This window comes from Pseudophryne corroboree, chromosome 10, assembly GCF_028390025.1.
Source record: "Pseudophryne corroboree isolate aPseCor3 chromosome 10, aPseCor3.hap2, whole genome shotgun sequence".
Classification (NCBI taxonomy): Eukaryota; Metazoa; Chordata; class Amphibia; order Anura; family Myobatrachidae; genus Pseudophryne; species Pseudophryne corroboree.
In genome coordinates this window covers 93,205,974-93,230,931 of record NC_086453.1, presented here as the reverse complement: position 1 = coordinate 93,230,931, position 24,958 = coordinate 93,205,974, and the positions used below count along the sequence as shown (strand labels likewise).

The window sequence follows — 24,958 nt, the reverse complement described above, 5'->3', positions numbered from 1 at the left end:
TAATAGGCACAACTAAAAGGCACCTCAGGTAAACAATGGAGATGGATGGATACTAGTATACTTATGGATGACGAGCGACTGCCGACACAGAGGTAGCTACAGCCGTGGACTACCGTACTGTGTCTGCTGCTAATATAGACTGGATGATAATGAGATAAAACTAAAATATATATATATATCACACTAGTACTGCAGCCGGACAGGTATATATTATGTAATGACGGACCTGCTGGACACTGTCTGTCAGACTCAGCACTGCAGACTCCTAAAGTAAGCTACTAGTATCAAGAAGATAGAAAAAAAAAAAAAACACGGGTAGGTGGTATACAATTATGGATGGACGAGCGACTGCCGACACAGAGGTAGCTACAGCCGTGGACTACCGTACTGTGTCTGCTGCTAATATAGACTGGATGATAATGAGATAAAATTAAAATATATATATATATCACACTAGTACTGCAGCCGGACAGGTATATATTATGTAATGACGGACCTGCTGGACACTGTCTGTCAGCACTGCAGACTCCTAAAGTAAGCTACTAGTATCAAGAAGATAGAAAAAAAAAACCATGGGTAGGTGGTATACAATTATGGATGGACGAGCGACTGCCGACACAGAGGTAGCTACAGCCGTGGACTACCGTACTGTGTCTGCTGCTAATATAGACTGGATGATAATGAGATAAAATTAAAAAATATATATATCACACTAGTACTGCAGCCGGACAGGTATATATTATGTAATGACGGACCTGCTGGACACTGTCTGTCAGCACTGCAGACTCCTAAAGTAAGCTACTAGTATCAAGAAGATAGAAAAAAAAAAAAAACCACGGGTAGGTGGTATACAATTATGGATGGACGAGCGACTGCCGACACAGAGGTAGCTACAGCCGTGGACTACCGTACTGTGTCTGCTGCTAATATAGACTGGATGATAATGAGATAAAATTAAAAAATATATATATATATATATCACACTAGTACTGCAGCCGGACAGGTATATATTATGTAATGACGGACCTGCTGGACACTGTCTGTCAGACTCAGCACTGCAGACTCCTAAAGTAAGCTACTAGTATCAAGAAGATAGAAAAAAAAAAAACCACGGGTAGGTGGTATACAATTATGGATGGACGAGCGACTGCCGACACAGAGGTAGCTACAGCTGTGGACTACCGTACTGTGTCTGCTGCTAATATAGACTGGATGATAATGAGATAAAATTAAAATATATATATATCACACTAGTACTGCAGCCGGACAGGTATATATTATGTAATGACGGACCTGCTGGACACTGTCTGCAGAATGCGTTTATAAAAACACCACACGACGAGTGTTTAACTTTTTCAGGCAGACAATCACAATATACTGGTGGTCAGCAGACAATCACAATACTGGTGGTCAGTGGTCACTGGTCAGTCACACTGGCAGTGGCACTCTGGCAGAAAAAGTGTGCACTGTACTTAAAATATGTACTCCTGCTATAACTGCTCCCCAGTCTCCCCCACAATTAAGCTGTGTGAGCAGTGAGCACTCAGCACAGTCAGATAATGATATACAGTATTACATATGATGCAGCACACTGGGCTGAGCACAGATATGGTATGTGACTGTGTCACACTGTGTATCGTTTTTTATCAGGCAGAGAACGGATTAATTAAACTGGTGGTCACTGGTCACACTATCAGCAGCAAGTAGTACTCCTCCTAATAATATGCTCCCCAAAATTTGTGTCTCTCTCTAGTACTCTAGTCTAAACGGAGAGGACGCCAGCCACGTCCTCTCCCTATCAATCTCAATGCACGTGTGAAAATGGCGGCGACGCGCGGCTCCTTATATAGAATCCGAGTCTCGCGATAGAATACGAGCCTCGCGAGAATCCGACAGCGGGATGATGACGTTCGGGCGCGCTCGGGTTAACCGAGCAAGGCGGGAAGATCCGAGTCGCTCGGCCCCGTGTAAAAAAACCTGAAGTTCGGGCGGGTTCGGATTCCGAGGAACCGAACCCGCTCATCTCTAGTAAATACTGTACTCCTAGCATCACATATGTATTGATTACACTGTAGTGCCCCCAGTTCACATTATACCACAGGGCCCACATGTCGGTAATATAGCTAAGAGTGGGGGTCCCTGGACAACCACCCTAGTTAATTTGGCACTGCTTCTGCTCCTTTGTAAACACCACCATCCTAGGGGCTTCGGTGGAAATCTGAGTCACTAGTCATGTTACTAGTTGACTAATGACCCGTAACATCTGGGAGACTCACAAATTGTGTTGAGCTTTCTTGACTCCCGGGAAAACAAGTCCCCCTCCCTCATTCAGCCCCACTCCTAGTCAAAAGCACAGTTAAAGTGTAATGACACAATTCTCAGTGAATCATATCAAATCATGCCCCAGCTCTCTCTGTGTTATGCCAAGATTCATGGCATTGTACCCAAGTCGGCGGGACAATGATGACACAATCTGGGGAGTCATTATTGGGGGCAATATTTGCTCTGCTTTCTATGATTTCATAGGTTTGTTTTACATCCTGCACTAGAAGACTGACTTTCAGTTATAATATAAACAGATCCTACATCACACTTTAGATCACCGGTAGTGCTCTCCTGTTTCAATTGCAGCCAGTCATTGTTTAACCTTTCTGTGCCATCCTGGCAACTTCCTCATTCACTTTCAGTTTTACACATATTGAACTTTTCACCTCATATAATATAGAATATGATGACTATCACCTCTCTTACCTACAATGTTTTGTATATAAATAGTAAACATGTTTCTCATGCAGTTGTTGATATAATGTTTACTTTCATTTCGGAGGTCATTGGAGGTCACCTTACCTGGCTTCCACAAATTGTTTCTTGCAGTAAATGCAGCTGTATAGATCAAGCATCATTAAGGGAAACCTGAAAAGGGTCTGATAATGCGCCTGAGTAATGTTGCAAGATGTACTAAACGATTAGGATCAGTGTTTATAACTCATAAAACAAAACAAAAAACTTTACTGTCGATAAAAGCTGATGACATGTGAAATACATTCAAAACATATACACATTCAGGGGAAAGGATAGAATATAGGGTATGTTGGTTATATAATGCACTTCAAGGAAGTACACACTGATTATATTGAATATTGTCCACTACAGAGTGTGGCGTCCCACCACTCTGTATTGTGATGTCAGTCTTAACTGGGTACACTGGAGTCCAGAGCTTAAACAAATGAGTATCTCATGAGAATACGGATATGGTCTTTATAGACAGGCTGACTGTTGCCTGACAGGCTGCCTGTCTCACTGTTGGTAAAAGGGGTACCCCTGGTAGGCTGGCGGGGGGAACAGGCAGTGATGACAAGTGTACGAACTCCGGACCGACTTTCCTCACAGTCACAGGCCCAGATTTATTAAGCCTTGGAGAGTGATAAATGGCATTACAAAAGAATAACATATAGTTTATGCAAAGTCAGAGATAAGTTGAACAGGTTTTGAAAATGTCTTAGTTTGTACTGTAAAACTATCCTTTATAAATCTTTACGTTGCTGCTGTTGCTTCAAGTACTGTCAGTGACCACCTGTCTTAAGCAGGATTATAAACTTATTTTCCTCTAAAATGATTCTTATTTAGGGAATCACTCAGTTGTAATTAGTAGAAACTTTATAAATGCCCTATTGTTTGACGTTAGCCTACTCATGTGTGCAAGTAACGAACATAACAATAACCCTAAACTTATAAAATAACGATGCTTTGACGTATTTTTGTGCCAGCTTTATCTATAATTAAATACGGGAAGAGGGAACTGAAGATAAAGTATGGTGGCAAAGAAAGAATGGCCCACTAGCCCCAATAGTGCTCACCAACTCCACTTAGGCCTAGATGGAGGCCAAGTACCACGCCACATGCTCAAGGTATCCATTTCCCATCCCACTGGCACAACAGGACCACCTGGCCTGGCAGTGCCACTGACCCCAGTAGGTAAGAATCAATCTAACCCCTGTATTGGAGCTGAGAGCACGTTAAGATCTAAAAATCCTTGGCAGGAAGAGACTCCCATACTAAATCACACCTCCATCACCCTTACAACTCAGACTAGGGTTTTAATTTCCATAAATGCAAATAAATTGCATTCTGTCTCCCAATTATGCTTTTATTTTTTATTTTTTTGGTTTGAATATTTGCACCCGTCAATGCTGCCGAGTGATCTACATACAGATGTGTCCTCATACATCATTACTTCAGTCGTGTCAAAGAGCCCTTATTGGTGCACTAGTTCCCATGAGAATCTGCCAGCATCAGGCGTCTTTTTTTGCAAAATGCATTTTAATTGCATCAGAAGACTGTGCTGATTAATTTGATATGCGACACTTGTATGCGACTGAGTTTCTGAATCTGTATTTGAAGAGATGTGCTCCACACCATTTTTGCTGGATTTGGATTTGGCTCTGATTCGTCGTCTGGTTTTGAATTTGGATTAGGATTTGCCAAACTACAGTGACTGGTTTTGTATTTGAATTTTTTTCAAAAATTGTCAAATAAAAGCTAATTTGGGCCTTTTTTTTTGTTCCTAGAGTATTATTGACCTCAATAACATTAATTTCCAATAATTTCCACTTAATTTTGACCACCTCAAAGCTCACAACATTGTTTTCACCAATATTAGGCAAAAGCTGCAGTGAGCTGGGTGGTTACTAAGCGACAGAGCAACGGCACAAACACATGGCAGCTTATAGCACATCTATGAAACATTGCCACAGCGTAGTAGGGTACAGTGTATTCTGTTTTTTTTTTTAAACTCACAGATTGGCTCTAACTGTGTGTAGTCAAAGGGCTTTAAACATAGGGCACTAGGGTAAAGCGCACAAAACAGTACAAACACTACATATATATTTTGTTTTATATCAGTTTTTTTTTTACTTGCACCTCGGTTCAAACTGCGTAGATCACAGGGCTTATAGATTCATAGATTCACGTGAACAAAGCACACTAGGATAAAGTGCACCAAACAGTACAAACTATATATATTTTATTTTTCAATTGTTTAGCTTGCAGGTCAGTTCAAACTGCGAGAATCACAGGGCTTATAAATACACATGAACAAAGCACACCAAACCCGGTGTCTAACCCATGTTAACCTGCTAAACAGGTTGGATACCTGGGACCTGGGTCACTCAACGCAGGTTTTTTGTCCGGGACCCTTTCACACCAAGCCACGACAGGTTAACCCAACAATAACCAATAGTGGCGATGTGAAAGGAGTATCATTCAAACAGCTGTGTAGTATTTAGTGCACCGCCTTCTTCATAATGAGGGACATTAATATCCACTGCCTGTTTGAAAGAAATCCAGCTAAGGGGGAGATTTATCAACCCGTGGAGAGAGATAACGTGGAGAAAGATAAAGTGCAAACAAATCAGCTTCTACTGTAACTGTTATTTTAAAGGCTATGTTTGAATAATGGCAGCTAGGAGCTGATTGGTTTGGGTGGTGTAATCCTGTATCACTGGTGTCACATAGCGGTTTAACAGCATCATATCTTTTAGCTTTAAAACAAGTTTTTCTGACTGCACGGTTGTGAATATTAACACACAGGGGGGAATTCAATTGGGCCAGAGGTTTAGTGAGGAAAAAAAACATGCGTACCTTGCAACCAATTCTGGATTACTGTGGGTATGCGCACTCCTGCTACCCGCAGTATCCAATTTAAAAAACGTGTGCTGGGTTTTCAGCGCTGAAAACCCTGCAATGGGAGTAAAAAATAATGTAATACCTGTCCGGTGGTCTCCGTGGCTCCTGGTGGTCTCCCCTCCATATTTCCATTAGGGAGGGTGATGCGAGGAGTGTTATGGGCTGCTGGGACGCTCAAGGGCCATCAGCCAGCTCTGGTGGGATGACATTACACAGGGGGGAGGGGGTCACACACACAACAGGGGTCTCACAAACACACACACTCACACTAGGCACACATCGGGGGGGACTGTGGGGACTGGTGTCCCGGGCCCTTACAGAGAAGAGGGTCCACCCCTGGCTCCTACCACCAATACCTGTATAGCTGCTCCAGTCTGTGAATCAACAGCAGGCTGATACGCAGGGAGGATTTCTTAAAACAAGCTGTGCATTAGATCTCTGTTAACCTTTCCTGTAGGTCCGCAACACTCATGTAACATCACAATGTATGACATCACATATGGGTGGAGCAGTGCGTGAGAATTTTTTTTGGGGGAAGGGAGTGGCCCTGTCTATTTTGTCAGTCCCGGGCCCCACAATTTCTGATGGCAGCCCTGCACTCACCCACACCTCACTTACTTACCGCCGCTGCAGAGGACCGGATCCCGTCTCCAATGGAAAAGACACCGCTTCAGAAGGTGAGTAATTACAGACTAATTAAGCTAACTGGAAATTTCCAATTGCTTAATTAATCCCCAGTACTGCTGGGGTGCCAGGGCAAGTCCCAGTGATTTTTTTCCTAAAATTAATGATTTTTAGAAAAATCAGAATTGCTCTGGGGGTGCATAAATTGCTACCATAAAAACGTAATAGCATTATTTAAAATTACATTTATATTTAAATTTAAAATACCCGTGATTGATGCAGAATGAGAACCATATAAGAGAGGACACACCACTCACAACACAATTCAATAACATAGTGAAAAAGCATGATACATGAAATTTTATAATATACAGTACTTACATGCACTATGACAGCTGTAAATGAACTGTGCAGTAATATAGGTCTTGCTATTGTTGATAGATAAGGACAATTAGCATACAAATATATCACTTACTGCTGTGATAATCAGATTACACGATCTTGGAATAGGAATTATCAGACCCAGTGAAGAGGTTCCCTTTCCTTGTGACACTTATGCTAGAATTAAGAGCATGATTAGAAAATCTCTTGAAAACTTTGTAAATTTCTTTCCTGAACTTAACTCCAACAAAAGCATATATAATTGGGTTTATGCACACGTGCGACAGACCAAGTGCTAGAGTGGCAGTGATTCCAATGTCTAATTTCTTCTCTAGGTTGCAGTTTCGCCCAATGTAATCCAACCTTTGAAGGCTGTCGATGAGTTGCAGGGATTTGTATGGTGCCCAGCAGAAGACAAACACAAGAAGAAGGACAACAATTACCATCTGAGATCTTCGTGAATGATTCAGCCTGGACCTTTGAAGCGTGCACAGTATCTGAGAGTAGAAGAACAACATGAAAATCAGTGGAAAGATGAAGGCAAATGTAAGATCTATGAGCTGTAGCGCAATCCTCCACGAGTCAGGTTGATCCGGGTGGAAATTGTAAAAGCAAACTGGCTTCTCGGTCACTGGGTTAACTCCGGTCTCTCGAAAGTAAAACTCATGCCAGGAGAGAATGAAGGAGATTCCCCAGATGAAAATACAGATCAGTATCGTGTGGATGGGTCTTTGCTTTTTATGAACCTCTACCGCATGGACAATTGAGAAGTAGCGATTTACACTGATGGAAACCAAGAAGAAAATACTGCTGTACATATTTATAGTAAACAAGGCTCCCAACAGCTTACAAGAGACATAGCCAAACATCCAACCATAAACATACTGGACGGCCCAGAAGGGAAGAGTGAGTCCAAGCAGAAGGTCAGATAAAGCCAGCTGGAACAGATAGTGATCTGCCAAATGCCAGGGAGAGCGCCGGCTTATGAGTACCTTCAGCACCAGTCCATTTCCCACTAGATCCAACATGAACACCACTGTAATTGCCGCTGGGATGACGTATTTTATAAACGCACTGGTTGACACAACATCACAAGGCGAGGTGTCCACGAAAGGTGAATATTCATAGGTTGCTTCCTGGAGACATAATTACATAAGTTATTAGCAGGGTCGAAGCCAGAACTTTGTGGACCCCATAGCAATATTTTGAAGGGGCCCCCATCCCAATGCTTCTATAGAGACACTTCTCTGCAGCACTTGTTGATTTTATGCCCTATAATAATAGTGCCCTAGTTCATTTTCTGAGCCATAGTAGAGCCTTATATAATGTTAAGCCCCATAGTAGTGCCCTAGTTTCTTTTATGAATCGCAGTAGTGCTCAAGTTCACCCTGTGTCAAATTGCAGAGCTGCCAGTACACATTATGCAGCACAGTACCCCCAATTCACATTATGATATCTAGTGCTCCCCATTCATATTGTGCCTCAATACAGTGCCCCGGTTCATATTATATAACAATAAAATGCCCTCCAGTTCATTTTATACCACACTACAATGAGCAGGTGTGGGGCATACCTAGATATATTGAAGGCCCCAAGAAAAAAAGTTTGAAAGGACCCCAATGTACCACCCAATGGCGAAAAATGTATATAACACATATAACTGTGATAGGGAAGGTGGGCCCCTCTCAGCTCTGGGCCCCATAGCAGATGCACTCACTGCACCTATGGTAGCTACGCCCTTGGTTATTAGTATTCAGAGAGTTGGCTGCATAATTGAACTGTTGCTGAGCAAATGAAATGTAACAGGTTTGGCGAAGAGATCATTTCATCATACAAATTAGTTGAACATCTTAAGCTGGATACACACTGGCAGATATATCTTAAGTTCAATCAATCTACAGATATATCTGCCGATGGTGGTTGTTAATACAGACAGAGAGATGCACCAATATATCTGCAGATATATTGGCCATCTGCTGTGCTGTACAGCAGATCGCCAATATATCTATAGCTAGGTTCACACTGGCCAGTGTGTACCAACGATATGTCTGTGAAGCCGTCGTTCACAGACATATTGCATCGCCCCTACAGCACACATGATGACCAATATATCTACACATATGTTGGCGAATCGTGCAGTGTGTACTGGCATTCAGCCAACCGCCCGTACACTTCCTGCAACAGCCGGCAGTGATTGACAGCCCAACTGGGCGGTTACATGTAACTGCCTGCCCAGTTCGTGATGACAGTCAAGACGGATCGGGCAACATGTATGCACAGCACACTGCCTGATCCGTCTGTAGATATAGCTGCAGATCAATTGAGTACCCAGTTTAAAGGTGCATACACACGGATAGATTTAACAAATGATATGGGCATTCCCGATTAATGGGAACCACCAATTGTTCAAATCGTTCCGTGTGTATGAACAATGCCAATGCGCGCACCCGAGGGTTGCTAGCGACAGTCTCAGATCTTGTGTACATGCAAAAAGATCTGAGGCTATCGCTAGCAATGCCATGCTGCGTGGCCCCTTCTCCACCCCCGGCGCCCTTCGTCACTGTGTGTATGCACTTGCCGATGCTGCCCCCCGACTGCCGGGCACGATGTGCGTTCAGTGACCCACCTTAAGAAAGACATCGTTCACAGACATATTGCTTGTACCTACTGGCTGATCAGCAAAAGATATATTGGCCGATCATTTGATTGGCCAATATATCTGCCAGTGTTGCTGAATACTACATCATGAACTGTAATGGCCCCATACACTAGAGCGATATCAACGCCTCGGGCTGACGTATTGTGAGAAAGTGAACCACATTGTGTGTGATGCACTTGCGATTATGATCTGAGGCGCGCTCCTGGGGGTCATAAGAAGGGCTTTCATATCTAGCCTGCACTAGGTAAGATCTGGCCCTGTCGCTTGCGATGAGAGTGCTTAACGTTAGCACATCATGAGTGAAGGTGCCCTGTACTCACTATCGTGAGTCCAGGAGCTGCCGGCAGCTGGCGGGGAGTTGAAGGGGTGTCGCATTGTGCCGGGTTAGTGCAGCAGCGGGCAGCGCAGCCATGCGGGAGCTGCCGGTGGTTCTGCGCCCACACTGCATATGCAATACATATGCGCTGTATGCCAGGCACCACTGGCACACTGCTAGTTACGGCTATGCATCACAGTACACACATGGCAGCAGGGAGCACATGCTACATACAAAAACAGTAAACATGACAGAAGGGAGCACACATGGCATACAACACAGTACACAGATGGCAGCAGGAAGCACACCACATACAGAACAGTACACACATGACTGGAGTTAGCACACACTACATACAACACAGTACACACATCGCAACAGGAAGCACACACTACATACAGCACAGTACACAAATGGCAGGAGCAAGCACACACTACATACAAAACAGTTCACACATGGCAGCAGTGAGCACAAATTACATAGAGCACAGTACATACATGACAACACGGAGCACACACTACATGCAGCACAGTACACACATGGCAGCAGGAAGCACACACTACATACAGCACAGTACATACATGGCAGCAGTGAGCACAAATTACATAGAGCACAGTACACACATGACAACAGGGAGCACACACTACATGCAGCACAGTACACACTTGGCAGCAGGGAGCATACACTACACACAGGACAGTACACACATGGCAGCAAGGAGCATACATACAACATACAACACAGTACACACATGGCAGCAGCAAGCACAAACCACATACAATACAGTTTGGCAGCAATAAGCACACACTACATACAGCACAGTACATACATGGCAGCAGTGAGCACAAATTACATAGAGCACAGTACACACATGACAACAGGGAGCACACACTACATGCAGCACAGTGCACACTTGGCAGCAGGGAGCATACACTACACACAGGACAGTACACACATGGCAGCAAGGAGCATACATACAACATACAACACAGTACACACATGGCAGCAGCAAGCACAAACCACATACAATACAGTTTGGCAGCAATAAGCACACACTACATACAGCACAGTACATACATGGCAGCAGGAAGCACACATACAACATTTGCACGGTACACACATAGCAGCAGGGAGCACAAATACAACATACAGCACAGGATACACATGGCATAAGGGAGCACACACTACATACAACACAGTACACACAGGCTCACACATACAACACAGTACATACATGGCAGCAGTAATCACAAACATCATACAACACAGTGCACACATCGCAGCAGTAAGCACACTCTACGTATAGCACAGTACACACATGGCAGCAGTAAGCACAAATCACATACAGCACAGTACACACATGGCAGCAGTAAGCACAAATCACATACAGCACAGTACACACATGGCAGCAGTAAGCACAAATCACATACAGCACAGTACACACATGGCAGCAGTAAGCACACACTACATAAAGCACAGTCAGGGCCATATACCAGAAGGGCCAATGGACCGGGCCGGTCCCACAGATACCTGGAAAGGCCGTGTATGGCGCAGCCTCTGGCTCTCTAGTTTGTGCAATTGTGTTCAGAAGCGCTGCTCAAATAACTTCTACTACTTCTCAATTTTAATTTCTTTTTAATGGCCTTTCATAAAAAACACACAAATAATGAATAAATAATTCATTAAAAAATCACAAATAATCAGACTTAGGGAGGTAGTTATTAAAGCTCGGAGAGAGATAAAATTGTGAGAGATAAAGTACCAGCCAGTCAGCTACTGCCTTACATTTAATAGGATCTGTTTGAAAAATGACAGTTAGGATCTCATTGGTAGGTATATCTCTCACAATTTTATCTCTCTCCAAGCTTTGATAACTACCCCCCCCCCAATCTCTTAGCTCCAACCAGTAATTTAAAAACCAGTCCAAATTTATTAGCTGTAATTCAGTAAGAATAAAAATACTTGATCTAGCCTTAGTTTAACATAAACCAGTCCAGTCCACACATTTGGTCTGAGTCAACCGCAAAAATTACTAAAATTATGCGGGCACAATCAGGCAAAGGCATTTGAGGGGCGGGGGGGGTGTGTGTGTGTGTGGCAATGCTCCGTTTCCTAGGTGTGACGGAGCATTGCAGGGCGGAGGCAGGGAAACGGGCATCACACGCAGCCACCGCGATCAAGCACCGGCAGGAGGTAACCCTGCTGCTTTCTGTGATCAAGCAGAAAATTAGGTGCAATCGCAATTTTAGCTGGGTCAAGGGGGGAAGGGGGGTGAGGCGGTCAGCATGCTGGGTGGCCTTGCCTTGCGAAGGGCGGCCCCCAACTTAGCAGAATTTGCAATCCTTTCTGTATCGGGCCCAATGTGAGCGTAATTATAGTAGCCAATTGCTCCTTTGAGGTGCTTTACTGTAGTTAGCACATTTATAAAGATGCACACAATGTTGTTTTTATATGTCCTCCAGCTTAAATGAAGTGGTTACCTTTGGACACTACCTCCCTCTTTGTTGCTAGGATACCCACAATGTGGTCCCGCTTGGAGGTATGCTTAGATGGAGTCTCTATTTCTAAGGTCCACAATTTCAAAGACAGTGCCACGGAGCTCACTGATAATATAGTGGTCCTCCGGTCTCTGCTATGTCTATGGTGGTATTCACGGAGCATGCAGCTGAATGGTGGACATCTGATTTCTAGTGCTTGTTGTGACGCGTTTAGCAGATATTGGCAGCTTCCTCAGAGCATGTGCCGCCGATTTTCTCTGGTTTAGCCGCCCCCCCCCCCCCCCCCCGCCGGTCTCCATCTCCATGGAAATGGGGGCGTGCCGTACATACCGTGACTCCCATTATAATATACACATAAGCAGACACCTTTGACCCCATATAATATACATTAAAGCAGTTGTCTTTGACCCCAATATAACATCCATGTAAGTAGACACCTGTGACCCACATATAACATACATATAATTAGACACATGTGACTGGTGTATTTGATGTATACAACAATGCTTTGTTTAAGAGCTGATTGAGAGCTACCTGTGGGGAGGACAGGAGGTATCCGTATTGGACCTTCAGTAAATTATATATTAGCCTGTTTGTGCAACTGAAAAGCATTTGACATCTTAAGGATGCTGCAGTACTGACTATGGAGATGATGTTAATAATAATATTGTGGATTTTATGAAATAAGTACAGGTTGAGTATCCCTTATCCAAAATGCTTGGGACCAGAGGTATTTTGGATATCGGATTTTTCCGTATTTTGGAATAATTGCATTCCATAATGAGATATCATGGTGATGGGACCTAAGTCTAAGCACAGAATACATTTATGTTTCATATACACCTTATACACACAGCCTGAAGGTCATTTTAGCCAATATTTTTTATAACTTTGTGCATTAAACAAAGTGTGTGTATATTCACACAATTCATTTATATTTCATATACACCTTATACACACAGCCTGAAGGTCATTTAATACAATATTTTAATAACTTTGTGTATTAAACAAAGTTTGTGTACATTGAACCATCAAAAAACAAAGGTTTCACTATCTCACTCTCACTCAAAAAAGTCAGTTTTTCGGAATATTCCGTATTTCGGAATATTTGGATATGGGATACTCAACCTGTATTTCTATTAACAACCCTAGGCTTTATATATACTGTATGCATCTACACTGCAGTCTTTTTATACGTTTCCCTCACTTACTTCTTCTAAACTACTGGCACATCGTACGCCTTCTACTATTTAAAAAATATATATTAATACAATGTAGCTTAGATATACTTACTTCATAGTCAGCAGTGCTGTCTATAGTGCTGAACTTCATCCTTCTGTAATGATATGTGGCACTGTCCTGGCAGCAGACAGGAGCTGCTTATACAGAGGGAGGATTCCTGTTCCCCTGCAGACAGAGCAGAAGACTGAGAGATGTGATGACGGAGGGGGAGCCTACAAGAGGGAAGTGGCTTCTGCCAGACATAGATGTGGAACCAAAACAACTGTTACTCTGCTGGGGTGATAGACACACGTGTGTCCCTTTAAATTGGACACCCATGGATTACACAGGTTCTGTGACTGTTTAAAATCAAGTGAAATGCAGGCTTGAAGTCAGCCGACCACAGAACCTGTGTAAATCATTAGTGCCCTGGTTTATAGGTATGGTAAGTTGTTCACACATCAAAAATGCTGTCCAACAACTATACTATAATGAACTGATGTTTACTGCTCTTGTACTTCTGCACTTTGATTAAATGATATGAAAGCTTAAGAGGTGGTGTGCTGGCTCCTGCAGGGCCTGCAACAGAAATTATAGGGCCCTGTACACTGATATCTCTGGAGCCCCACCCCTTGACCCCCACTTAGGGGAGCACAGTCATATGAGGAGGCAGTCCACTGTCATTTAAAAGGTGCACTGTCCTATATGGGGGAAGCAGCAATACAGTGAATGCCCTGCTCCCCACACATATTTGGTAAGAGTATACATTATGCCGAACACTCACTGGGTATAATCAGGGTAATTGGGTCGCAGAACCCCCTGATCCCAGCATAGACATATCTCCAGGAATAGCCCCCTATATGCCCCCTATATTAGTTATCCGGGCCAGTCAGAAATCTCCTTGCAATACAACCAGTCCCAGTGATACCTATAGTGCGCACAGCCTACATATGCCCCCGCAGTGCTGCCATCGTGTAATAATCACTGTAATGGGCATTAGGAGGAACATGAGGGAATCAAGGACCAGTAGGACAAGGAATGCCCCTGATCCACCCAGGGCTGTCATCGTAGAGCCTGGACACACACATAGAGGACATTTGTTGCTGTGATCAGTGTTGCCATGGTATATGACCTGTGACATGAAAATGTGTTCCACAACCTCACCTTTGTAGCAGAGTTTGGCTGTTCCTCACCCAGTTTTAAGCTGTTTCTGTTTCAGTTAATGACTGTTTTACAACCTACATATGAAAATGATGATCATTATCACCTGTTTGGTGTGACTGGTTAATCAAACACCTGACTATAATCCTACAAAATTCTTGGCTTTGCGGAATTGATGCTGTTTTGAAGGCAAGGTGTGGTCACACCAAATATTCTCTTCTGTTTATTCACTTTGCATTTTGTTAATTGATAAAAAAAAGAGCGATAGACTGTATAGGATAGAGAGAATATAAGCACCCTGTTTGTTTTGAAGCTAAACTGGCTGGAACTGGTTTGTGTGTTGAAAATAGATAATAGGGGGTTAAGGTTGTCAATCAATCAGTTAGCCAATGAGAGGTTGTCTGGTAGGCGGCCAATGCGAGGTTGTCTGGTAGGCGGGTTATGTTAGGTTATATAGGTTAGGGCTGAGGAATTCAAATTCTGTGCCATTTTGTGATCCCTGGACTGGTAAAGTATTTGGTATCACTCTGCAAGTGTTTAAATTTGTCCTATATTTTTCTATTTTATTCCTTTCTAATACATTTCATATTCTGCATTATTCATTTAGATATCATATTCCTTAGTTTGTTTCATTGGTTATTATTAATTAATTTACCATTGATATGTTCATTTCAGTTGTGCTGGGTTTAAATTTACCTCAGCCTGTCAGCATGCCCCGTCCCTGTCGTAGTGCCCCCATCCTCGCCGCTAGGTGGAGGCTGCTAGGCCACTTTCGGCCACTCTTGCCTCTCTGGCGGTGAGGGAAGCCCGGAGCTGGTCAGTGCGTGGAGCCAGTCATACGATCCCCGGTGCGGTCTCTGCTTCAGCCACGGCTGCGGCGAAAAGACCTACGCCTCCTTCTCCCTCAGTGCTGTGGGCCTGGCTTACAAGCGCAGCCGCCAGCCCTGCAAGCACCCCCCGCTGGCCATCCTCAGCACAAGGCAGTGATTCGGGGTCTGTGCTCCCGCTGCGCTAAGCCTTGCCCCGAATGCCATTTTAGACGGGGTGATGATTGTGAGTGGCAGGGACATGCAGTCTCCAGCTGGGATACAAGGGAGAGGCAGCTTGTTAGCCTCTCCCACCCCAGGGGGTGGGCTGCAGCGATAAGCAACAGATAGTGGTGTTGCCTAGGGGTTTTAATCCACCAAGGTCGGTGGTACCAGGGGTGGATTCGCCACGGGCATTATACAGAATGCCTGCTCCGGTTCAAACTCAATCATTAGGCAACGCGCAGCCCCCACAGGTGGCTTGGTTGCCGTATTTTAACCAAGGAGCTCAGCAGCATTTAATTCACTTGCCTTTAGCTGGACAGCAGCAGTTTTTTAACCCTCAGTTTCCTCAGCATTTAGGGCAGTATTATCAGCCACATATTTTCCCGCAATTTGCCCTGTTTACGTCAGCTCCACAAGTATACAATCAATATGGGCAATTATTGCAGCCGGTGCCGAATCAAATTATAAGCTCGCGGCAGGTGGGGCTGCCACCTTTGCCACAGGCTTCTCTCCCGGTCAGGCCTCCGTCTCTGCTGCAGTCGACAGCGGTTCTTCCTCCCATTTCCTCTCAAGTGCAGACGCCATTGGTTGCACCTGGGGTGCTGGATTTTTCTGGTCAGGCAGGGATTAATGCAGTTTTGTTAAACCCGCAGGTTGTATCTTCTCATACAGTTTCTGTGGACATGTTGGTGGCAGGTGCGATTCCAGTTGATCCGCAAGCAACGAGTCAAGATGCGGCGTGCGTGCTGTGCAATGAGGGACAAGCGGTTGCAGGAGATTTGGACGCGGGTCCTTCCACATAAGGAACTGGTGAGAGAAATTTAGATGTTCAGCTTAGCGCAAATTTATCTCATTTTGAAGATTCATCGGATTCGTCTAGTTCGTTAGAGAATCCGCGCAAATTTATGCAGACATTCATTCAGCATCTAAGAAGGAAGCGTAAGGGTTCAAGGGAGTGCGTAGTGTAGCGGGCAGCTCGGTTCCTGATGCAATGGGAGAAAGTGTCCATTGCACTAATACGGCGTTATTGAGAGGAGTTAGGTCTAAGGTGAGGGAGATAATCAAGAAGGGCCATTTTGTAGACATGTTTGTGATTACGCATGATGCTAAGAAAGCTTTAGATACGGCAAAGGCTGGGGTCTGAGCCGCTGAGGAAGCGAGGAGGAGTTATTGTAACTGGCTTTCAGGAATGTATATATTTGCGGCCTGCTATATAGAGTCTCGTCCACCAGAATTATTGAATGTTCTTAAATACTTGCATTTGGTACATAAAATGTATCTGACAGCTAGGCATAACGTTTGGCGTCAGTATGATGAGTTATTTAGAAAGAAACAAGATGGTCAGATAATTTTGAGTTTAGATTTCAAAGACGTTGAAGTCTGGTTAGAGGTCACTCAAAGCAACAGGCCTTCCGCGGAATTGGCGGGATGTAGGCAGCCCTTTCAGGCCAGAACGTGGTTAAACACAGTAGGAAGAGGGAAATGTTATGCATTTAATAACGCACAATTGTCGTTATAGGCACGTCTGTATGTTGTGTGGAGGAGGCCACACAGCAAAGGACTGCAATAGGCCCACAGATCAGTCAGCTGGTAGAGGGGAACAGAGAGACGTTCCTAGGTAAGGTGGCGTCACCCGTAAATATAGAAGTTTTAGAGTGGTGGTTGGGTCGCTATCCTCTTAGGGAGGAGGCGGCATTCTTATTGCAAGGTTCTAAGGTTGGTTTTAGTTTGCCAGTGGTTAAGCCGGTTTTAGTTTCAGCCAGGAGAAATCTTAAATCAGCCAGAGATTACCCACAGATTGTGAGAGCTAAGATTGCTGCTGAGGTTGGGTTAGGGCGTATGTGTGGTCCTTTCAGGAGTCCGCTGCTGGCTGATTTTTGTGTTTCACCTTTGGGTGTAGTTCCAAAGAAAGAGCCGGGAAAATTTCGGATTATTCAGCACCTTTCCTACCCTGAAGGTGGCTCAATAAATGAAGCACTGGACCCTTCTTTTTGTAGTGTGCAGTACTAGTCGTTTGAAGATGCTATTACTCTGGTGCAAATTTTTGGTTTGGGAGCTTTATTGGCGAAGGTAGATAAAGAATCGGCTTTTAGATTGTTGCCGCTGCATCCTCACTCATTTAAGTATATGGGTTTCAGACTGGACGGTCAGTTTTTTTTTGTGGATAGGTGTTTGCCTATGGGTTGTTCAGTTTCATGTTCTTATTTTGAGTGTATTAGTTCATTTCTGCAGTGGAGCATACAAGTTGGCACTAAGCAATCGGGAGTCGCTCATTACTTGGATGACTTCTTATTGGTTGGTCCTGCAGATAGTTCATTGTGTCAAGAGTTGCTTTTTTTGGTGCAAGCACTTTTTTCAGTTATGGGCGTACCTATAGCGATGGATAAAACGGAAGGGCCTGTGACACACATGCCTTACCTGGGTATACAAACTGATACTGAAGCAGGACTTTGTAGATTGCCAGCGGAAAAAGTGAATCGTTTAAAGAGTTTGTTAGAGAATTTTATTTCAGCAAAAAAGCGGACCGTGAAGCAGGTGCAGTCACTATTGGGGTTATTGACTTATTCTTGTAGGGTCATGCCGATTGGAAGGGTTTTCAGTCGTAGGTTAGAGAGAACTACTGTAGGGGTTAAGAACTCACACCATTTGATTCGTATCTCATTGGAATTGAAGGAGGATTGTAAGGTCTGGCTTCTTTTCTTGCAAGATTTTAACTGGGTTCGCATTTGGTTGCATGAGGAGGTGAATAACCATGAGCTGCAATTTCTTACAGATGCTTCTGGGTCATTAGGTTTTGGGGCCTACTTTGAAGGTGAGTGGTGTGCTGAGGCTTGCCAGAGGAGTGGCGTGCAAAGGGACTTACTTACTAGTAGTATGCTTTTGCTTGAGCTTGTTCCAATTATTGTCGCAGTGGAGATCTGGGGCTGTAGGCTTAGTAATCAAAGAATTGTGTTCTGGTGCACAAATTTGGGCGTAGTTCAAGCAATTAATAACCAAAAGACTTCGTGTTCGCTGAGGTTGCTGTGGCCTTTAACTTTAAGGTGTCTGCAGCAAAATATTGATTTGAATGCTAAGCATGTGCCTGGGGTTGAGAACGAGATAGCAGATGCTTTGTCTCATTTTCAATGGGACAGATTTAGAAGATTAGCTCCAGCACCTAAGGTAGATGGTTTGTCATGTCCTGATTTTGTATGGCAGATCATCAAGCTGGCATGAAAGCCTTATCATTGAAAGCATTGGCCCCTGGAACTTTGAGAACATATTCTGTGGCTTGGGATGATCGTCAGGCGTACATGGCTTCCAGTGGTAGGGGTAAGAGTTTGTTGGATGCTATTTTGGAGTTTGTTTGGTTATGGCACGAGAGAGGTTGTTCTAATGTGGCTATGTCAGGTGCGTTAGCAGAAATATCTTACTTTTCGCACTTAGGTGGTCATTCCGAGTTGATCGCAGCCAGCAACTTTTTGCTGCTGCTGCGATCAACTAGCCCACACCTATGGGGGAGTGTATTTTAGCGTAGCAGGGCTGCGATCGCTTGTGCAGCCCTGCTAAGCTAAAAAAATTTCACACAAAACAAGACTAGGCCAGGACATACTTACCCTGTGCGATGGATCCAGCGATGATGGGCCCGGCTTTGACGTCACTCTTCCGCCCTCTGTTCTCCTGGGCATGCCTGCGTTTCACTCACCACTCCCCAAAAACGACTCCAAATGGTCCGGATCCGCCCTGCACTGCTCTCTTCCTGTCAATCTTCTTTGCAGTCCGTCCTGCGATCGCTTTCTTCTTAAGCCGCGACATAACCCGGTGACAGGTTCGTGCACGTGCACTGCGGCCACCGCGCATGCGCATTCTGCACCCGTTCGCACCGCAGCGATAAACCGATGCATGCGAACGGGTCGGAATGACCCCCTTAGAGGGGTTAGTCGATCCCACTTAATTCTTAATTCTATCAAAGGCATTGAGAGGATGGCCTAGGGGGCAGGTAAATTTTGGTGATGATCGTAGGCCAATTGATATTGGGCTGTTGGAGGATTTAATAACGGCTGTTTCGGGTATTGCGTTAGGAAATTATGAAATTAGCCTTTTTAGCTTGGCATTTGCAATAGCTTTCGTCTGAGCTTTAAGGGTGGGAGAATTAGTTGTAAGGAATAAAAGATCAGTTGAGACGGGTATTATGGTAAGTAATGTAGTGGTTAAGAGTGATAAGCTGCTTATTAAAATACAACGTTCTAAAATGGATCAGCTTGGGAAAGGTAAATTGATTTCTGTTCCTGCACATTCGGTGCCGAGCATTTGCCCAGTAAGATTAGCGGAGATTTATTGCCAGAATCGTCCAAGTGGGGGGAAGCAATGGTTGGTGCATAGGGATCTTATTCCTTTATCTAGATTTCAGTCTACCAGCGTGTTTAATAAGTGTCTGATAGCGTTGGATCTTCCATTGGAGCAGTATGGGACACATTCTTTTAGGATAGGAGCAGCGACTTGTGCGGCATCGGCAGGTTCTTCCAGCGAAGAGATTAAGCCAGAGGTTCCCAAACTGTGTGCCGTGGCTCCCTGGGGTGCCCCGGGACACTTGCAGGGGTGCCCTGGGTTGGTGGTCCAGGACCAATTCAAATTATTCATGGTCAATATAATAGGTAAAACCAGTCCAAGAAATTTTTGGCCTAGGGGTGCCGTGAAAAAAATTCTGATATTCTAGGGCGCCGTGATTCAAAAAAGTTTGGAAACCACTGGATTAAGCAGTTAGGTCGATGGAAGTCAGATGCTTAGAAGGGTTATATTAGGGGCGATAAGTTGCATACATAGAGGTTTCCAGCGAGTTTGTTGTTTGTGAATCCCAAGGCCTTAAGCTACCCGCCGTTAAAGGGGGATTGGAGTTCTTTTCACTTTTTTCCTCGTAAAATGTTGAGGTTTGGCGTTGTTCACCTCCATCTGGGTCGCCTAAACAATTAAGTTTTTTCCTTTCCCTGCAAGCATTTAATTGTATTTGTAATACTATGAAATAAATTATTTTTGTTTTTTGCTGTTTTTCTACAGGTTTTTTGACATTATCAAGCAGGGTGTGGATTGTGGGTCACTCTTATGTCTATTATGCCGGTAGGCATCCGGCGGCTAAGTCGTTCCCCTTTGATGTTAGGTGGATAGGAGTAAGCGGTATGAGATGGCGTAATTTATTGAGCTTGCTCTTGGACATGGAAGAGAAGTGGGGTGCTCCAGATTGTTTAATTGTTCATTTAGGGGGTAAAGATTTAGGTACTTGTAAGGGTATTGAACTTATTAATGACATAAAGAGGGATTTTCAGTTAATTATGGAGCACTGGCAGTTGGTTAAGGTTTTGTTGTCGGAGGTTGTACCGCATAGATTTTGGAGGGGCACTCAAGGGGGCGCAGCTTTGGATAGAGTGAGGAGAAAGCTTAATGCTACGACATACAGGTATGTCCTTAGTTTGGGAGAGCAGGATGTAAAGCACCCACATTTGCGTTATGAGAAGGTGAATTTGTATAGGCTAGACGGTGTGCATTTGTCTGAGATTGGTATGGAGTTATTCGTCAGTTATTGAATGTTTAAAGTAGTGATGTGCACCGGACATTTTTCGGGTTTTGTGTTTTGGTTTTGGATTCGGTTCCGCTGCCGTGTTTTGGATTCGGACGCGTTTTGGCAAAACCTCCCTGAAAATTTTTTGTCGGATTCGGGTGTGTTTTGGATTTGGGTGTTTTTTTTTACAAAAACCCCTCAAAAACAGCTTAAATCATAGAATTTGGGGGTCATTTTGATCCCATAGTATTATTAACCTCAATAACCATAAGTTACACTCATTTCCAGTCTATTCTGAACACCTCACACCTCACAATATTATTTTTAGTCCTAAAATTTGCACCGAGGTCGCTGGATGACTAAGCTAAGTGACCCAAGTGGCCGACACAAACACCTGGCCCATCTAGGAGTGGCACTGCAGTGTCAGACAGGATGGCAGATTTAAAAAATAGTCCCAAAACAGCACATGATGAAAAGAAAAAAAGAGGTGCACCAAGGTCGCTGGATGGCTAAGCTAAGCGACCCAAGTGGCCGACACAAACACCTGGCCCATCTAGGAGTGGCACTGCAGTGTCAGACAGGATGGCAGATTTAAAAAATAGTCCCCAAACAGCACATGATGCAAAGAAACAAAGAGGTGCACCAAGGTCGCTGGATGGCTAAGCTAAGCATCACAAGTGGCCGATACAAACACCTGGCCCATCTAGGAGTGGCACTGCAGTGTCAGGCAGGATGGCACTTCAAAAAAAAAGTCCCCAAACAGCACATGATGCAAAGAAAAATGAAAGAAAAAAGAGGTGCAAGATGGAATTGTCCTTGGGCCCTCCCACCCACCCTTATGTTGGATAAACAGGACATGCACACTTTAACGAACCCATCATTTCAGCGACAGGGTCTGCCACACGACTGTGACTGAAATGACTGGTTGGTTTGGGCCCCCACCAAAAAGAAGCAATCAATCTCTCCTTGCACAAACTGGCTCTTCAGAGGCAAGATGTCCACCTCCTCCTCATCATCCGATTCCTCACCCCTTTCACTGTGTACATCCCCCTCCTCACAGATTATTAATTCGTCCCCACTGGAATCCACCATCTCATGTCCCTGTGTACTTTCTGGAGGCAATTGCTGCTGGTGAATGTCTCCACGGAGGAATTGATTATAATTTATTTTGATGAACATCATCTTCTCCACATTTTCTGGAAGTAACCTCGTACGCCGATTGCTGACAAGGTGAGCGGCTGCACTAAACACTCTTTCGGAGTACACACTGGAGGGGGGGCAACTTAGGTAAAATAAAACCAGTTTATGCAAGGGCCTCCAAATTGCCTCTTTTTCCTGCCAGTATACGTACGGACTGTCTGACATGCCTACTTGGATGCGGTCACTCATATAATCCTCCACCATTCTTTCAATGGTGACAGAATCATATGCAGTGACAGTAGACGACATGTCAGTAATCGTTGGCAGGTCCTTCAGTCCGGACCAGATGCCAGACTGCCCTGCATCACCGCCAGCGGGTGGGCTCGGAATTCTTAGCCTTTTCCTCGCAGCCCCAGTTGCGGGAGAATGTGAAGGAGGAGCTGTTGACGGGTCACGTTCCGCTTGACTTGACAATTTTCTCACCAGCAGGTCTTTGAACCTCTGCAGACTTGTGTCTGCCGGAAAGAGAGATACAACGTAGGTTTTAAATCTAGGATCGAGCACGGTGGCCAAAATGTAGTGCTCTGATTTCAACAGATTGACCATCCGTGAATCCTGGTTAAGCGCATTAAGGGCTCCATCCACAAGTCCCACATGCCTAGCGGAATCGCTCTGTTTTAGCTCCTCCTTCAATGTCTCCAGCTTCTTCTGCAAAAGCCTGATGAGGGGAATGACCTGACTCAGGCTGGCAGTGTCTGAACTGACTTCACGTGTGGCAAGTTCAAAGGGTTGCAGAACCTTGCACAATGTTGAAATCATTCTCCACTGCGCTTGAGTCAGGTGCATTCCCCCTCCTTTGCCTATATCGTAGGCAGATGTATAGGCTTGAATGGCCTTTTGCTGCTTCTCCATCCTCTGAAGCATATAGATGGTTGAATTCCACCTCGTTACCACCTCTTGCTTCAGATGATGGCAGGGCAGGTTCAGGACTGTTTGCTGGTGCTCCAGCCTTCGGCACGCGGTGGCTGAATGCCGAAAGTGGCCCGCAATTCTTCGGGCCACCGACAGCATCTCTTGCACGCCCCTGTCGTTTTTTAAATAATTCTGCACCACCAAATTCAATGTATGTGCAAAACATGGGACGTGCTGGAATTTGCCCAGATGTAATGCATGCACAATATTGGTGGCATTGTCCGATGTCACAAATCTCCAGGAGAGTCCAATTGGGGTAAGCCATTCTGCGATGATGTTCCTCAGTTTCCGTAAGAGGTTGTCAGCTGTGTGCCTCTTATGGAAAGCGGTGATACAAAGCGTAGCCTGCCTAGGAACGAGTTGGCGTTTGCGAGATGCTGCTACTGGTGCCGCCGCTGCTGTTCTTGCTGCGGGAGGCAATACATCTACCCAGTGGGCTGTCACAGTCATATAATCCTGAGTCTGCCCTGCTCCACTTGTCCACATGTCCGTGGTTAAGTGGACATTGGGTACAACTGAATTTTTTAGGACACTGGTGACTCTTTTTCTGACGTCTGTGTACATTCTCGGTATCGCCTGCCTAGAGAAATGGAACCTAGATGGTATTTGGTACCGGGGACACAGTACCTCAATCAAGTCTCTAGTTGCCTGTGAATTAACGGTGGATACCGGAAACACGTTTTTCACCACCCAGGCTGCCAAGGCCTGAGTTATCCACTTTGCAGCAGGATGACTGCTGTGATATTTCATCTTCCTCGCAAAGGACTGTTGGACAGTCAATTGCTTACTGGAAGTAGTACAAGTGGTCTTCCGACTTCCCCTCTGGGATGACGATCGACTCCCAGCAGCAGTAGGCGTTACATTCAAGGATGCATCGGAGGAATCCCAGGCAGGAGAGGACTCGTCAGACTTGACAGTGACATGGCCTGCAGGACTATTGGCTTTCCTGTGTAAGGAGGAAATTGACACTGAGGGAGTTGGTGGTGTGGTTTGCAGGAGCTTGGTTACAAGAAGAAGGGATTTAGTGGTCAGTGGACTGCTTCCGCTGTCATCCAAAGTTTTTGAACTTGTCACTGACTTCTGATGAATGCGGTCCAGGTGACGTATAAGGGACGCTGTTCCTAGGTGGTTAACGTCCTTACCCCTACTTATTACAGCTTGACAAAGGCAACACACGGCTTGACACCAGTTGTCCGCATTTCTGTTGAAATAATTCCACACCGAAGAGGTGATTTTTTTTGTATTTTGACCAGGCATGTCAATGGCCATTGTCAAAGTCAGAAAAATATCACGCTGCACGTTGCCATATATTCACCTCATGCGCGTACCTGCTGCACGTGCACATTCTCTCCCGTGCGTGCGGATACTCGCAGCCGCGTGATGGCGCCTCGGCCATGCACTCGAGCGTGTGGTATGTGCATTTACGGTAGAGTTTGTGTGCGTCTAGCGGGCGACTCAATCGTTAGATAATAAATCCATATAGCATGTTTTATAGATAATGTTCCCCTTAGTAATAACTGTAAGTTTGTTTAATGTGACTTGTTCACGGACTTGGGAATCCCTCTTTGTATGGTACGAAGGGTCAGACAGGGTTTGAACAGCTGTGTCTGGTACCTAACTGAAGAGTATTTTAATAGCAACAATCCAGTGCTGGTTAGGTAAAGATTAATCGCTCCTGCGTATAGTTATGGCCATTAGTAGATTCTGGACATTTCATATATTTGCGATTCATTATCC

The 24,958-nt window shown here is 44.7% G+C and overlaps 1 protein-coding gene across 1 annotated transcript in view; it reads right to left on the bottom strand.

Moving 5' to 3' along the window:
• Positions 1-4,989: 4,989 nt before the first annotated feature.
• LOC134966109 (C-X-C chemokine receptor type 3-2-like) overlaps positions 4,990-24,958 on the bottom strand; it is a 110,548-nt gene continuing 90,579 nt past the window's right edge. Inside the window, exons 3-4 of the mRNA XM_063942595.1 lie at positions 13,457-13,562; positions 4,990-7,826 (exon numbers count right to left, since the gene is read on the bottom strand). Of these exons, the coding sequence (XP_063798665.1) occupies positions 6,801-7,826; positions 13,457-13,495 (1,065 nt within the window). The 5' untranslated portion in view covers positions 13,496-13,562 and the 3' untranslated portion in view covers positions 4,990-6,800. The remainder of the gene's footprint in view (positions 7,827-13,456; positions 13,563-24,958) is intronic.